The 17,640-nt window shown below is 38.0% G+C and overlaps 1 protein-coding gene and 1 long non-coding RNA gene across 2 annotated transcripts in view; one reads left to right on the top strand and one right to left on the bottom strand.

Moving 5' to 3' along the window:
- Positions 1-14,015, top strand: part of LOC141564577 (uncharacterized) — a 28,002-nt gene extending 13,987 nt beyond the window's left edge. Inside the window, exons 3-4 of the mRNA XM_074307212.1 lie at positions 11,683-11,759; positions 13,421-14,015. Coding sequence (XP_074163313.1) covers positions 11,683-11,759; positions 13,421-13,460 — 117 coding nt within the window. The 3' untranslated portion in view covers positions 13,461-14,015. The remainder of the gene's footprint in view (positions 1-11,682; positions 11,760-13,420) is intronic.
- On the bottom strand, positions 5,790-17,419 carry LOC141564578 (uncharacterized). The gene is made up of 4 exons (XR_012488655.1): positions 17,354-17,419; positions 16,694-16,782; positions 15,289-15,346; positions 5,790-7,377 (listed from the first exon to the last, which is right to left on the bottom strand). It is a non-coding gene; the product is annotated as an uncharacterized LOC141564578 (long non-coding RNA).
- Between the last annotated feature and the right edge of the window lie 221 nt (positions 17,420-17,640).

The raw sequence follows: 17,640 nt of genomic DNA, 5'->3' as shown, positions 1-17,640 counted from the left end.
CCACTGACCTTTTTTTTTTTTTTTTTTCTATGTGCTTGGGGTATGTGTGAATGTATTCCCTTTCTGAAACACTTCAGCTGAGAGTGAAATGGAAGCATTGCCTGCTCCCTCCTATTTTCTCTTACATTATAAAAAGTCATCTGTAGAGTTATTATTAAGCAGGAAAAACAATAACAACCAAAAAAACATGAATAGAGGTGCTGGAACTCTGTCTTCCCAGAAATCAGCTGGAGTCAGGATCACCAAAAGTCTTTATTCTTGGTCTTTTACGGTCAAGGTCAGAGGATTAGATCTAGCAATCTCCACACACACCTTCCTCTCTCAACCACTCCGAGAAAGAATGTGCCTCAATTTCCTCCTCCTACTCTCCCCATACACGTCACTTCCCCCTCTTTGTCCCACTAATCAAGTCAGCACAGAACAGCTGGTGGGGGGGTCAACCTTCAAACAAGTTAGTAGAGAACCGTCCAATTGGTAATGCTCCATTATCCAAGTGCATTTGCTCAGTTCTAGCCCTTTACATAGGGGAACTACTCAGCCTCTGCTGAACAAAATACCAAACAATCAATGGAAAGACTTTATATATCTTTTAAGCAAAGGAAAGTAAGGAATTTTTTTGGGGGGAAGATGGGCTAAAAGTTGAAGTTCCAAACTGCCATTGCAAGGTGTCTTAAGAGAATTTGCAGGCTCGGATCTATCTCCAAGGCAAGGGGCAAAGTTTATTATAATTGTAATGCCAATTAAAGCACACTAAAAAGAAGTTAGCTAAGAACCAAAAACAGGAAGATAGATTTATTGGGGAAAGTTAGAACTTGATGCTTCATGTCACTGACATGCTAATTGTATGGCCTAGAGATTGAGGAATGGTCTGGTTCTGACTTTGTGCGCAGGTGCAGTACCCATAGTTTCCTGCGCAGAGCTGGGGGTGTGTGTGTATGTGGCTTCTGGAGATGTGTTTTTAGGCCTGAAAGGTCACTAGGTCCAAATTGGAACATCCAATTTTGTTCTGTGCTTGTGTCACTTTTAGTGAACTTCACTACTTTTGCTCATTCGTCTCAGAAACTCACTGACCAACAGAATGTTAAGTGGGTTCAGCATCCTCATCAGACAGAGAAAACTGGGGGGCATCATTTCTAACTACATCCCTCCCAAGGCCAAGTGGCTTTGGAGTTATTGCCATGTCCTCTCTAGATGCTGCACCATATCAATTTTGCATCAGTTAATGTGAGACTTACCATGTTTATTTATATTCGTTATATTTCCACAGTTATCTCTTACACATCACGGGGGTAAGGACTCAGCTCTCTCCACAATCTGAAAAATCAACCTAAAATATTTTTGGCCCTCCATATCAAAAACAGTCTGAATTTTTCTATTTCTTTTATATGGTACCTATAGTACCTTACTGTAAAATTTGAATTGATATTACAAAACATAAGTATACCTATATTACCCATACTATACAATGCTATAAATATACATATTTACATATATACATACATATACATATACATATATACAATACATATATATATCTATAATATACAATATTATACATATATTTTATGCATTTCCAAGTTTCTAAAGTTTTTCTCCATCATTAGCTGGCCTTCCGGGCTTCTGTAAAACTCCCCAAATCCCCATTTAATGTCTTATGTCAACTCATGATACATCCAAATGGAGATGGAGAAAATCAAGAATGTGGAAGGGATGGATGACTAATTTCTTTAATTACAATAATGTTCTAGTCAATCCCTTGCTATATTTGTTCTGCTGGGAACCTGCAGTACTACTTCCATTTATACCAGCTAAAGGTAAGTTCCCCTGCTGCTACCAAACTGACTTCCCCCTATTCTGTGAAAAGCCACTTGTGTAAAGAGCAATTCTTTCTTTGTTTATCTCAGGGTTTCCCTTTCATGCTGTACTAGATAATGGGTGAATCCACAAAATAGCAATTGCAAACATGATATCATACTAAGCAAAAACAATCATAAAAAACATCAAAAGAAATAAGCAAGGAAACAACATTTTAAAGGACCCACAGATAGCCAACCAATACCACTACTAAAAGTCTATGCTGCAAAAAACTTAGTTTTAATTTATAATGGAAACATTAACTGAGCTGCAAGACTTAGTAAGTTATAAGGGACAGAATTTCAGCGTCACTGTTTCAATCTTAAATCAGCTTCACAGAAAGATAAGTAAAAAAGAAAAATAGACCTGAACATCATACCAGAAAGACTAGAGCTAAAAGGCATGTTCTAAATGAAAATTTCTCAGGAATAAACAGGTTTCTGACCATTACAAAGAACTTTTGCAAATATACTTTTGGGACAAAATAATGAAGGAATGTTGTCTTTGATTATACATATTTGTAATGGAACTTTATTTTCCCTTCTTAATGTGAATTATGGAGAGACACATGGAATTGTTCTTGATTTTAAAAATATTTTTTTCAAAAAAAAAATACCAAGGCACTTTTCACAACTGTGACTGGGAGAATACTTAGCCAAGATGATAGATTTTTAAAAAACATATAATTCTAACTACGTAAAATGTAAATGTTTGAGTAACAAAGAAAGATCAAATTAGAGTCAAGAACATATTAAATATTATATGAAAAACAGCCAAGAAAAGTAATTCATATCCAGGATATGGAGAAAACCAACACCCACAAGTACCTGGAGACATTGCTGATAAGTTTTGAAAGGAAAGCAAGTTTTCCAAAGTCCTGACAATCATAAATGACACATGAAAACATGCTCCAAAGCACAAGTGATAAGAAAGTTATGAAAATAATTTTGCCATTTCTTGTCATGCCTTTAAAATTGGCAAAAATGACAAAGAAGAAACTATCAATGTGTGATTTTAAAACTGAAATGCACAAACATGAAATAAAATGAACAATCTCCATATACCATAAAATAAAAGAGAATCATACATGAAAGGAATTTCTAATATACACAGTTTGACTTTCTTTTTTTGAATACTAAAACATTTAACATGCCACTTTCAAAGCTATTCTCATTCCTTCTGGTCTTCTTGAGTATATTATTGTTATTCACTTATGTCTGATTCTTTGGGAACTCATTTGGGGTTTTCTAGAGTGGTCCCAGCCATTTTCTTCTCCAGATCACTTTACAGATGAGAAATTGAGGCCAGATTTGAACTAATAAAAGTGATTCTTCCTGAATTTAAGCCTGGCATGATAAGCACTGGTTTCTCTGTTATTACAATCCATCAATTTCCCTATTATTTTGCGACTTGGAGGGAGGTGGGGGAGTATTTTTATTCCTAGTCTACTTTATATTGTCAACTTCCCTATCCAAAAGGGAAAAAAATCAACACAAAATATTTTTGATGAAATCATATAGTAAAGGAAAACCAATTTTCACTGTCTATTGCCCAGAATGTACTTTTTATTCTATAGCTTATATCCATCACCTGTTGGTCAGGAATAAGGGGTCCAACATCTTGCCAAGTTGTTGGCTTTCACAATGTTGCTATTATCAATTATTCCTTCTAATCTACATTAGTTTATACAAATTTTGGATTTGACCAACATTACATGTATTTTGTGATATTTAATTCTTCCATAACATTCACATACCAGAATTTGTTTCACTGTTACCCTACTATAGAACATGATATCTTACTTTCTAGTTCTTTGACATAAAAGAAGCTAGTATCAATGTTTTGTGCACATGGGGTATTTTCTCTATTGAAGTATTTCTATTGGTATTGCTGAATCATGATTTGGGGAGAAATTCACAGTATCAACAGTTAATTTTTCCTCAGTTTTTCCAACACTTTTTTTATTTTTTGGTCATGTTTGTCAATTGCATGGGGAAGAGGTTGAGCCTGAGAGTTAATTTAATTTTCATTCATCTAATTATTGATTTGCAGCATTTTTCCTTAAGATTGCTTAAAATTACATTTATTTTCTTTCCCACTGATTTGCTCTTTCCTAGGTAAAAAAGAAAAAAACCTCCTACATCTGTGCTTCTCATTTTCTTTATCAATTTGAAAGTCTAATAATTAGTGATTTCAATTAGTAATTACAGATATAGAATAGTTTTTCCAAAGACTGGTTGATAATTTGCATTTCTTCCTTTCAAAATTCTCTATTCATAGCTTTTGACTATGTTTTATATATCTTTGTATACACTTTATTGCTTCTTTATATATTTTTGAGATAGGGGCTTCATGAAGGAAACTTGCTACAAATTTCCAAATTAATTGCTATTTTAAATATTTTAGATGTACTGTTCTTTTTATATTATGAAAATTGCCAATTTTATTTTCTGAGTTCTCTGTCCCTTGTTTGGAGATGAATTCTTCTATTATCCATAAGTAAGTCTCCTTCCTGGTTTCTTTCTTTCTTTTTTTTCTGACATGATTTTAAAAATCTAAATCATATGTTCATTAATCTTAGTCAACAGTGTGAGATGCTAGCTCATATGCGCTTTCTGCTAGACTAATTTCTGATTATTTTAAGCTGATTAATAAGTACGAGCCCCATAGTTGAGGTCTTTAATTGAACACAAGATTACTATACTCATTTTCTTTTATACATTATACCGCTATTTTCTTCAGTTTCTAAAGATCTTTATGTAAATAGGATAGAATCGTTTGGATGACTACCATTTTCTTGTATTAGTTCAGATCTGGTCTTTCTAAGGCTCTTTCCCTGTAATATTAGAAGAGGTGGTAGGAATGAGACATATGAACATATGTTTGATGAGTACATATTTAGAATGAGAAAGGACCATCAAACCCACTTTAGAGCACAGAGAAGCTGTTCCTTGCCCAGACTCAGAGACCTAGGGGGAATCTGAGTCAGGATTTGAACACAATGCCTTCCTCTACTCTGTTCTGAATATCAATCTGAATGAAAATAGAAGCAACTAAAACTGTTCCTATATTTCAACCTACTGACTTTACCATGAGACTAATGATCCAAAGAATAATAATCATTGAAAAACCTAGAATTTCCATAATAGTGGCTCAATACAGCAACACTGGAAGTTGGATGCTCTTATTATCTCATTCTACATATGGGGAGACTCAGGCTGGAATAGGTTATGTGACTTACTCAGAGACACACAGTAACTAGCAGGGATCAAACTGGAATTCAGATCTTGTGGCTCTAAGCACATCACTTTATCCACTGCACCACTTAGCTGCTTAAAGAAAGCATTACAGAGATAAATGTTCAACAATCACCAAAACATTTATACAAGGATTTTTTTGTGCTAGCAAATGACAAGGAATAAGGTGAATACCAATCAGGCAATGGCTGAAGAAATGATAATCTATAATGCTGAGAACAATTGATGAATGATGACAATAAACATTAAGATTTCAAAGAAAAAATCATTACATATATAGAGTTTTATGGACAGTATGAAATTTGATTTGTTTAATGAGGTCTCTTCTATTGAGAAGTCCAATGTCATCTGTGCTTCAGCAAGAGGCCTTCCCTTGTTAATTAGATATGTAAGTTTTATCTCCAATGTGATTCTCCAAGAGAGTCAACAATAAGATCTAGGGAAAGTACTTCCTATAACCAGTGATTTTGTATTCTTTCATATAAATACTGTTGTCTGCTGCTCACTCTCCTCCAGAAAAAAGCACAGCTCCATGAGCACATTTGTGAGGCTTCTCCAATGAATCCTCTGATATAAATGATAGAGATGACCTCTGATTGAAAGTCTTCCTACAATGATTTAACACAAAGCCAGCCATCAGAATGAATTTTATAATACTGAACAAGCCTTGAACTCCCATTTAAATGCTTTTCTTTATTCATGACAGTGATGAGATTTCTATGTAACATAAATTCTCAAATGTAAAGAGATGATTGTTGCCTGAAGGCTTTACTATACTGATTATACTTCTAAGGTTTCTCTGCAGTGTGAATTCTCTTCCCTTAAAATAACTTGAGTAGTAACTCAAAGTTCAGCCACATTCATGACACTCATGGAGTTTCTTTCCACTGTGAATTCTCTGATGTGCAGCAAAACTGGAACACTTTGTGAAAGTCTGCATTATTTACATTCAAACATTTTCTCAAAACAGTGTGGATTTTCTGAAACTTAGCAAAACTGGAGTTCTTTGAAAGCCATTCTGCATTACATTCAAAAGATTTCTATCCAGTGTGGATTTTCTTATATCTAGCAAGATTGCCCTTCACTGTGAAAGCTTTTCCACATTGGTTACATTTATAAGGTTTTGCACCATTGTGAATTTTCTCATTATCAGTAAGACTATAGCTCTTTATGAAAGCCTTTCCACAGTGTTTACATTCAAAAGGTTTTTCCCCAGTGTGGATTCTCTGATGTGCAACAAGATTGGAGCTCTGTCAGAAAGCCTTTCCACATTGACTGCATTCATGAGGCTTCTCTCCAATGTGGATTCTCTGATGTTTAACAAGACTAGAGCCATATGTGAAAGTTTTTACACAGAGATTACATTCATAAGGCTTTTCTCCAGTGTGAATTCTCTGATATACAGCTAGATGGGAGTTAAATTGGAAAACCTTTCCACACTGATTACATTGATAAGGTTTCTCTCTACTGTGGATTCTCTGCTGTAAAAAAAAGATGCAGCATCTGTCTAAAAACCTTTCCACATTGATTACAATCAGAAGGTTTCTTGCCAGTGTGAATTCTCTGATGGCCAGTAAAGAATGATCTGTAGCAAAAACCCTTCCCACATTCATTACATTTATAAAATGTCACTCCAGTGTCAATCTTCTGATGTCTATTAAGATCTGGGTTGGAATCAAAGGTCTTCTCACACTGATTATATGCATATGGCTTCAGTACAGTATGAAATCTAGGATGGTAAGGAAAAGATGAGTGATGGGATAAGGTTGGTTCATATTCATTATATTCATTAGAGTAATTTCTAATGTGAATTTTCGGATGAATAATGAGCTTAGAGTTCTGACTGAAGATCTTATTTTTATTATTAACAGAAAGCATTTCTCCAGTATTTTTTTTATGTCTAAGGAGGTCTGAACCCCAGTTGATGGCCATTTCCCATGGATTATCTTGATACATTTGCTTTTCAGGGGATGGAAAAAGGACTTTTTCTTGTTCAGGAAAACCTCTGCTATATTTATTATCCTGAAAGTTCCATGAGGTCATTTTCTTACAGTGACTATGGCTGAAGACTGTCTGGATATATTTCCAGTTATTTCAAATTCACGGCAACGCTTTGAATTTTTATCTACTTTCATATTTGAGCCACCAATTTCCCTTAAATTGAAGGCAGAGGTGTCATCATTTATGAATCTTTGCTGGTGAGACTGTCCCAAAAAAATGCTCTGCTTTGTAGTCATTCCATTTACTTCAAACTTGGTCTCTGCAACTGAAGAAAACAAGCAAATGATTATATATTCACAGAGATGTACATATACACAAACATGTGTTCTTTCCTCTGATGGTGGAAAGTCAACTGATTTATGTTCCATTTCCCCAATTAAAAAGAGAACTTTTCAAACTTAAATAGGCAGAACCAGTCTTTTGATATGCCATTTGGTCACAAAGATTGTTTATTTTAGAAAGAGCTTCACAGAAACAGTAATACTGGCTCCTCACAACAAATGCATGGGAAAGCCCAGTATTCTCATTAACCTTCACAACTCAGCACATGAGCTTCAGTGTAACTGAGCTGTCCCTGAGTCTGAAACCTTTTGATTTAGGGTGTTCTGTCCCCAATATTAGATGGCTTTTCTTTATTGCACTTTCTTTCTTCAATGCCTCTTGTTGATTATACTTATATATTTTGGCAATTTATAAGTCATCTTTCTGCTATTCTGTACTGATCAGTTTGGATACACTGTCACATGGTCATTCTTAGTAAATGTCCTGTGCTGAGCTGAGAAATCAAGATTTGCTTTCTGTCACTCTCATGTAACAAGATTTACTGTAAACCCAACTTTTCTGATATTCTATTCAGATCCAAAGATATTGTGCCACTTTCTGTACATATACTAAATATGCATATTTGGGTATTATCTACCATGACCTTGAGTCCATGCTTCTCTCAGGAAGTGAACAGCATGATTCATTACTACCCCAGCCCATTTAATGGTTCATCATCATTTGGAGATTCATGATGATGTTTTTGCTAAAAATTCTTTAATGGCACCTTATGTGGTAAAGAATCGCCCAGTTTTCTGACTGGTATATTTTTTTCTATGGGCAATGAGCATGTGCATATTTGAGGGAAAAAATAGGTTTGTATAGTGATTCCAAACTATCATGATGAGATACAAAATGATTTTGGTGTTACATTAGTCACTGAGAAAATCTGAAGTGTAATACTGTTTTGATTTCTCAATCAGTTCTCAAATTGTTTTCACATTGCCATGAAAGTCTGACATATAAGCACAAACCATCTCCCGATGGATGACCATATGTGTACAGCAGAGAGCTACTCTTAATCAACATTTAATCACCACATCAAGAAGATACATGTTTGCATCCTTCTAGGGTAGATGGTAAGGTTTTTGAAAAACATAATCACTAGACATTACAATCCAACTTGAACCCTTAGATTATCAAACACATTCTACAGAAACAGACCTTGCATTGCCTCTCATCACAGTGTTAAGGCTACCTCCTTATTTGAACTTCTCTTCTGCTTATGTTGCTATTCTTTTATTTAACAGATTTTCAAAGGAATTAATTAGTTGCCAACCCGGTTCAGGCTATCCATAGAGTTTCTGTGAGAGTATAAACAGTGTTCCAGTAGTTTCCAGAAAAAAGAAAGTTACATCTGGAGTTCTTTCCTTACAAAGATTATTTTATATGTATGTTTTTAAACAAAGCAATTACACAATTCAACTCCAAGCATATACTTGTCATTATTCAAAAGAAATCAATCTTTTATATAGTAACAACTATTATTTGTTGAGTGGTTTGGGGGCTAAAATTTTTTTTTTTTTCATTTCTCAACAAGAGAGATTATCCCTTAGGAATTCAATGGTGCCCATTGTTCATCTCCATAAAGGTAAAGAAACTAGATTATCTTGCGACAATGACAGGAGTGTCTTCCTCTTAGTCCCTGATGACAATATTATTGCCAGAGTCCTCCAAAATAGGCTGATCCTTTACCTGGAAGATGGTCATCTACCTGGGAGGCAGTGTGATTTCAGGAAGGGCTGAAGAATGGCTGATATAGTGTTTGCTGCCCATTTATTGGGAAATGACTGAAAAAATCATGGTCTAAGAATATAATGAAAGATTATGGAGCCATAAGAAATGAGGAAAAGCAGAGTGTCAGCAAAGCCTGGGAAGAATTGTCTGAACTGATGTAGGGAGAAGCGAGCAAATCTCCAGGAGAAATGCCAGAAGCAGAACAGAGAAAACAGAACGTCGTCAATCTGATCAAGTTTTTTGATACTGTGAAGGCTTAGGGAAAATTATGTCTAAATTTGGTTGCCCCGAAAAGTTGATCAGTCTCGTGTGCCAATTTCATGATGGCATGTTTGCCCTGAATAATGGACAATGTTTTTACACTTTCCCAGTCACCAATGGAGTGAAACAAGGCTGCGTGCTTGCTCCCATAATTTTTGGCATGATGTTTTCAGTCATGTCAGACCTTTTCAATGAGGAAGAACATAGCATCCAGGCCAGATCAGCAACCAGATGGATGATAAATTATTTAATTTTAAAAGTTTACAGACCAGGTCTAAAGTACACCATGATTTTTTTGGTTCACAGATGATTATACACTCCATGCAGCCTCTGAAGCTGAGATGCAATAGAGTATGGCTCAATTCTCTGCTGCTTATGCTAATTTTGACTTAACAATTAACACCAAGAAAAAAAAGGTGCTGTCAGATGGACTAAGATTACAGGAAAAGATAATGATAAATGTTGAAGGGGATGTGGGAAAACTGAGACACTAGTGCATTATTGGTGGAGTTGTGAATTGATTCAAATTCTGGAGAACAATTTGGAACTATACCCTAAGGGCTACAGAATGGGAATTGAGTGGATGTGCATCAACTGGGAAATGTCTGGATAAGTTATGGTATATGCATGTAATTGAATATTATTGTTCTATAAGAAATGATGAGCAGGTTGATTTCAGCAAGGCATGGAAAGCCTTACATGAACTGAGTAAAGTGAACAGAACCAGAACATTCTCACAGTAAGAGCAAGATTCTGTAATGATAAATTATGATAGATTTAGCTCTTTTTAGAATGCAGTGATCCAAGACAGTTTCAATAGATTTGGGATATAAAATGCCATCTGCATATGATCTCCAGAAAACTGGAGATTGAATGAGGATTATAGAATACTATCTTTACCTTTTTTTGGTTGTTTTTTCTTTTGCTTTTTCTTTCTCGTGGTTTTTCCCTTTTGTTCTACCTTTTTTTTTTTCCCCACAACATGACAAGTATGGATATTAACTTCATATAATATGTTCTGTTCAACCTTTCCCATGTTGTAATTTATTTGATTAAAAATACTATGACTAGGGGCAGCTAGGTGGCGCAGTGGATAGAGTACCAGCCCTGAAGTCAGGAGGACCTGAATCTGATCTCAGATACTTAACACTTCCTTGCTGTGTGACCCTGGACAAGTCACTTAACCCCAATTGCCTTAGCCAAAAAAAAAAAAAAATAATAATAATAATAATACTAATATTATACCTATTCACCAAAATCTGTAAAAATAAATCTGAATTGAATTCTTGTAGGTAATAGTAAGCATAAAGCCTGAATGGATATTTTTAAAAATTCTTACTAAAAGCCCCACAGTCAATTTTCAAAATTTGAAGTAGAATAAAAGTTTATATTTTATGATCACACAGAATGAAAGTATTCATTTGGATTTTTGTGGGATAAGTTATCCATGTCATTATACTAAGCACTTGATGTAAACATTTAAAATATTATGAGAAATAGAATAAATCACTGAGGGTAGGTAGGACTGTAAAACACATTTTCTTTTTGTTCTGGAAAATAGTTATAAGAACAAAAGATTTGGGGAATCACCTTTGCAGAGTCATGGTTATTCATTGCATCAATAAATATTGCTAAAGAATAAACCTATCTCCTGATTCTGCTTGCTTCTTCCTACATCGGTTCAGACAATTCTTCTGATGCTATGCTTTTCCTCATTTCTTATGGCTTCATAATCTCTCATTTTATATATATATATATATATATATATATATATATATATATATATATATATTTTTTTTTTTTTTTTTTTTTTTTTTTTTTTTTTTCTTTTGCTGAGGCAATTGGGGTTAAGTGACTTACCCTGGGTCACAAAGCCAGGAAGTATTAAGTTTCTGAGATAAGACTTGAACTCAGGTCCTCCTGACTGCCAGGGCTGGTGCTCTATCCACTGTGCTACCTAGCTGCCCCTCTAATTATATTCTTAAATCATGACTTCTTCAGTCATTTCCCAATACATAGGCATCATCTTTACAAGGAAAAACCCAGCAACTATTATTCTGTGTCAGGTATAGGGATCTTTTTCCTCTTTCTGTGATTCCTTTAGTTATTTATAACATATTGTTACCCTCCTGTTTTTATGGGTATATTCTTATCACATGAGGTTTGTTATGACAATTAATTTTAGCATCATAATTTTATCATCAGAAGGGAACTGCAAGCTAATGGGTCTACCACCTCCACCACGTTCTAGGCCAGGAAGCTGGTGCTCAGAGGATCATTGACTGGCCCAGGGACCATTGCTGAGAAGTTGAGTCTCCTTATCCCCAGGTAAGCATCCTGTGCTCCAACCCCTACCCCAGGCCCTTCTGCTGTCCACCTGATACAGAATACCACCAGCTCAGTCACCTGGACAAGAGCTCCTCCAGCCTCTCTGCTCTGGCACCCCCACTTCCCTATGCTGACGAGGGGAGATCAGATCTTCTCTAAAAACTGGAAGCCCTGGGAAAATTGAATAAGGGAGGGATGAGGATGGAGAGAGAGGTACAATTTGGGCCTCCATGGGGAAAAGTATGTGTGAGCAAACAGTGTCCACAGGGCATCCTAAGGATACCTTCCAGGGGACTCATTGTTGGGATCTGTGGAGGGGGCAAAGACCCTGCTGCCCCCCCCACCTGGGAATCAAGAAATTCCTCCTTTGTTGACCTTTTTTCATAGAAAGAAGGGCTCACCCCAATGTTTCTGTGATCTAAAAGTTAGAGGCAGTCGCTTGTGAAGTAAGAGGCCAGAACCTGGAGTCAGAAAGCCAAATTCAAACCTTGGCCACTTGGTAGCTTTGTATTCTTAGGCAAGTGATGTTTGCCTAAGCACCCTCAACTAGGAAAATGAGACAATAATAGTGTAATAGTAATAGTACAGGGCTATAGAATGAGAAGGTCAAATGATAATGATCATCAAGTACTTGGCTGCATTTCAGACTCAAAACAGGTATACACAAAAGCTAATCCCCTTTCCCTCCCTTCCTACCACCTGGCCTAGAATTTGAGGGAAGAATGAAGGAAGGAAGAATAAAGATAAATCTCTTCTTTTTTTGACAAAATTAAGAGCAATGAGCTAGTCACTTAGAACCTCAGAGTTACCAGAAGAAATGGTCCTTACCAACAGAGCAGATTGTTGACATTCTCCAGCATGACTTTCTTGTACAGCTCTTTCTGAGAAGGGTCCAAAAGGCCCCACTCCTCCTCGGTGAAGTACACCACCACATCTTTGAAGGTCATTAACTCGTAAACCATCAAAAGTCACAAGATTGAGTACAGGGGCAGCTAGGTGGCACAGTGGATAGAGCACTAGTCCTGAAGTCAGGAGGACTTGAGTTCAAATCTGGCCTCAGACACTTCACACTTCCTAGTGACTGAGCAAGTCACTTAACCCCAATTGCCTCAATAACAACAATAACAAAAAGATTGAGTACAGAAAGAGATTTCAGAATTCCTCTAGTTCCATCAAATCTAAGGTAACTGAAACACTGGAAATTTGCCCAAAACTTTTGTGTGTCTCAGAGCCAACACCTGAAACCATGTAATTAACAGCCCAATGAAATGTGGGAAATGCATTTTATATTTGAAGTGAGTATCAGTTGGAATAACAGAAGTTGGAGAATTGCCTTATTATTAAATATTTCTCCCTATGGAATGGGGGAGAAGATCTCTATTCTATTTATTTATAATTTTTTTGACAGTATATATGTATGAGTAATTTTTTTTATAATATTATCCCTTGTATTCTTTTTCCAAATTATCCCCTCCCTCCCTCTACTCCCTCCCCTAGATGACAGGCAATCCCATACATTTTACATGTGTTACAATATAACCTAGATACAATATATGTGTGTAAATACCATTTTCTTGTTGCACGTTAAGTATTAGCTTCTGAAGGTATAAGTAACCTGGGTAGATAGACAGTAGTGCTAACAGTTTACATTCACTTCCCAGTGTTCCTTCTCTGGGTGTAGTTGTTTCTGTCCATCATTGATCAACTGGAAGTGAGTTGGAGAAGATCTCTATTCTATCAGAAGGATATGAGACTGTGGAGAAGAAAGAGAGAAGATGATGGGAAATTCCTCCTTAGCAGAACTGTTCTAAGTGATACATTAATAAAATTCTATGAATAATTTGTGAGAAGCTGGCAAGGGTTTTGTATTCTGAGAAAAGCACATTATCACTGATCCCTGAAGAGAGGACAAAGAAAAAGGAATTATCTGATTAATTTCTTAAAAAGCTGAGATGAAATCTTATCTAGATGAAGGCAACGTAAGAAACATTTCTAAGAGACGTTACTCATACTCTGGCCTAGTCTGTTTCCTGGTAATCAAGTGAAGGGTTATCTATTGTAATATAGGAGGCTTAAGGTAACACTGAGTATATGATGTGTCACAGCCAAAAAAAAAATCTTATATTTTTACTTTATGATTGCTTTCCCTTGGTAATGGAATATATTAATTCATTTTAATATTTAGTTACATAGAACAAAGCTGCTTAAAAGGTGGATTGGGGTCAGGCATGTAACAGAGAGGAGGATGGTGAAAAATTTGGCAATAGTAAAAGATTTCTGAATGCAACAACCAAAAATTAATTCACAATCAGTTGCATAATGAATCAGAGCTGTTCCTGGCAGCACTTGTCCATGCTGTATTTTGCAACTTTACTGAAGCCTTGGTTCTGAAAACACAACATGTGTACTTTACACTGAGCATACAGGAACACTGCCAGAAACGCCTCCCTCAGATTCAAGACAGGGTCATTTACCTATTCCTTGGGCAAAAAGGGATCACCAGTGGAAAACTTTTAAGAAGCCATGATACAGAATAAGAGTAATGATGCTAGGGGACAGGAGGACTCCTTTATTTGTTAAAAATGTAATATTTTATTACCTGTCATCGGGGGGAAGGAGTGTAGGGAGGGAGGGGGTAATTTGGAAAAATGAATTTTAAAAAATGTAATATTTTATTAATTAGGATTAGCAATTGAACTGATTCATAGGAAAGACCCAGATAGTTCAAGAAAAATAAAATATGCAAATATCTTGATAATTGGGAGGGATCATTTATTTTTCCTACTTGCTCCACATAGATTCGTGTTTGGCCAATGCTTTTAGTATGTTTGATTTTTCCAATTAATTTTCTCCCATTTCTAGTCGAATCAATCACTTTTTCAGATATCCTATTGTTTTAGAGCAGTCCCCTTTCATGTGCATGATCTTTGTCATTATTCCTTAAAACATCTGCTTTATGTTCTATTCATCTTACAACTTTCACTTCTCGCTTCACTAGATCTGATTACTGAACTTCTGAAAGACTGAAGAATTTCTTACTATTTTCCTACTTTTTGAGATTCCCAAGAATTTCCAGACGGTTCCTTTTCACTAGTCTCCTGGATTCCGATTCTTCACTGCATTATATTTACTCAGTGTGAGCAGTGACTACAGAAAGCCCAATCTTTTCCTGATAATTTCCTGATAATTCATCTATAACTGAATCCCTAACTTGCTCCCAAAAGAAACTCTCCCAAACCTCTTTCCTTTCCCACCCCTCCAAATGCTTTCTTTAGCATTATGGGAAGGAGCTCCCAATTAAGGGCAGGGTCAGTTCACAAATCCCCCCATTTCTCATCTGGTTACATGAATCTGGGACTTCAGTGTCTGGTCACCTTCCTCCAAGTCTGCCATGATGGCCCAGCAACCATGTTACAGGCCAGAATGGAGCATATTCCCCAAGGCTCAGTTCTGGGCCCTCTGCTCTTCTCCACCTTGGAAGGCTGAAATGATCATCATTGAAGGTTGTTGCCAGATCCCCCCAACTAGCCTCAGCTCAGGGAAGCTCCCACGGGTCTCCATCACATCAGGTAAGCATCTGGGCACATCTGGACTATGGTGATAGGAAATCAGAAGACCATGGAGTAAAATAGCAGCCTGAACTTTTAATGCCCAAACACCAAGCCTGGAGGACTTTCAGGTCTCAGTGCCTTTTTTTTTTTTTTAATTAATTTTATAATTTTTTTTGACAGTACATATGCATGGGTAATTTTTTTTTTTTACAAGATTATCCCTTGTATTCACTTTTCTAAATTTTCCCCTCCCTCCCCTAGATGACAGGCTATCTCATACACATTAAATGTGTTACAGTATATCCTTAATACACTATATGTGTGTAAAACCAAAATTTTTGTTGCCCGGTAAGAATTGGATTCCAAAGGTAACCTCTCAGTGCCCTTTTAAGGGAAAACAAACAACTTCTAGTATCAGAAGTTAAGCTTGTGGCAGGGAGACAACCCAAGCCTGGAATCCAAAGACTGACTTTGTCTCCGACCTCAGAGAAGTAAGACCTGTGAGACCCTGGGCAAGCCACTTAATCTGCTTCCCTCAGTTTCCTTAGCTGCAAAATGAGGCTAGTAAGAGTCCCTGCATCCAAGGGTTTTTCTGATACAAAGCTCTTGTGCCTGGCTACAGGGTAGCCACTCCACATCTCCACCCTCTGCCTGCCCTGCCTGCCATGGCCCACCATCCACACTCCCACTGGTCCTTTTCCACTTACCTCTGTGGCTCAGGCCCTGTACAAGCTGCTCCCCAACTCTCTCAACCCCATCAGACCCGGCTTCCCCTCCAGCCTTTCTTGCTCCATTGGCCCCATTGGCTGTCTTTGTGTCTCTATGTGCTGGTCCTTTTGCTTCCCTCCATCCTGGAGTCCCTCTGTCCCTTTAAAGCACACCTCCAGCCCCATTTTCTGCTTGAAGCCAGCCTTCAGGGCCCTGCTCCAGCGCCATCCAGACAAGATTCACACACAAAGGGTTTTCCTTGACCTTCAGTTGCTACAGGGGAGAACTTGGCCACAGGAAACAGAAAGGGGGGTTTCCCCTGTAATGGAAGGAGGACCAGGTATGCAGAAAGGGAGCAAAGCCATGAAACCTATGGAGAGGGACCAGTGAGGGACACGATTGCCCATGTCAGCCACTTGTAATGAGGGAGAATCTAAAGAACATATGGAGGGCAGCAACTGGGAGGGAGGGGCAAGTTAGTACTTGAGAGAATTAAGTGCTTCAGTACACAGAAGGAGAGCAAGGAAGTGGGATTACAACCGCATTTACTTTTATACCAATATTTGTAAAAGAAATGATCTACAGCTAAGACAAGGCTCAGAGACCATCCTCCACATCGGTGGAGATGGCCCCACTGGCAGATGCTGGTCAGGTCCAGGGTTGAATGGCACTCACCTGGGCCCGGGGTCTGTAGGTCCCAAGGGCCATTCCTTCTGGCTCCAGGCTCCTTGCTTGGGCCAGGCTTTGGTCCTCTGGAGGCTGAGCTGAAGAGGGACAAGAATCACAGAAGGGGAGATGTCTTTCCCTTCTCCTCCTGGGCTGGAAACCCCAACCAACAGGAGAGAGAGCAGGGAAGGTCAGGATAAGAAATGAAGGGCTCCTTCCTCCCTTCATTTCTTTCTTCTCTTCAGTCCGTACCAAAAGAAACTCCAAAAGAAGGGCTTGGAGATCCCAGATGGGATGAGAACAGGTACAGCTTCTTTACTCCTGATTAGAAATTCTTCTTGCAAAGGAATACTATGGCTGAGTTATAAAGGTAGAGCAAGTGTGACCCAATGGTAAAAGTGTGGAAGCTGCTCTGGGACCTTTGGGAGGAGATGGGGAGCCTAGACAAGTAGCAGAGTCCAGGAGCAGCCCCAAGAGCCAGGCTTGTGAAAGAAGCCTGCCCTGGTCTCTCTGAAGGATGCTCATCAAGAGTTGGGGAATATGAGGCCCAATGGAAAGGGAGGCCTGTGCAACCAGTGCAAGGGAGGGAATCCACACTCAAATATACCTGATCATGTCAAGCCAGCCTGCTCTAGAGGGATCCTCCTGGTCCCCAAAGCCTAGCCTCACCTCCGAGACCCTCCAGTCAGAGCTTTCTTCCAGTGACTCCTGCCCTCCATCAGCCAGAATGACCCCTCCTGCCCAGGGCTAGAATTGGACCTAGGCCACACCCTCCAAGCTGCTCCCCCCAGCTCCTCCTCCCTCCCCCATATCTTCCCATGCACCCAAGCTCCTGACCCAGGCCTCCAGGCTTCCTGGGAGACTCTCCAACTCCTCCTCCTCCCAATGCCTTCCCTGTGATCCTGGCCTTGATCCAGTTTCTATGTCTCACCAATTTCCTTCACGCCTCACTAAGA

Source organism: Sminthopsis crassicaudata, chromosome 3 (genome assembly GCF_048593235.1).
Source record: "Sminthopsis crassicaudata isolate SCR6 chromosome 3, ASM4859323v1, whole genome shotgun sequence".
Classification (NCBI taxonomy): Eukaryota; Metazoa; Chordata; class Mammalia; order Dasyuromorphia; family Dasyuridae; genus Sminthopsis; species Sminthopsis crassicaudata.
Note: the sequence above shows the minus strand (reverse complement) of the source record. Positions and strands in the feature narration are given on the sequence as shown.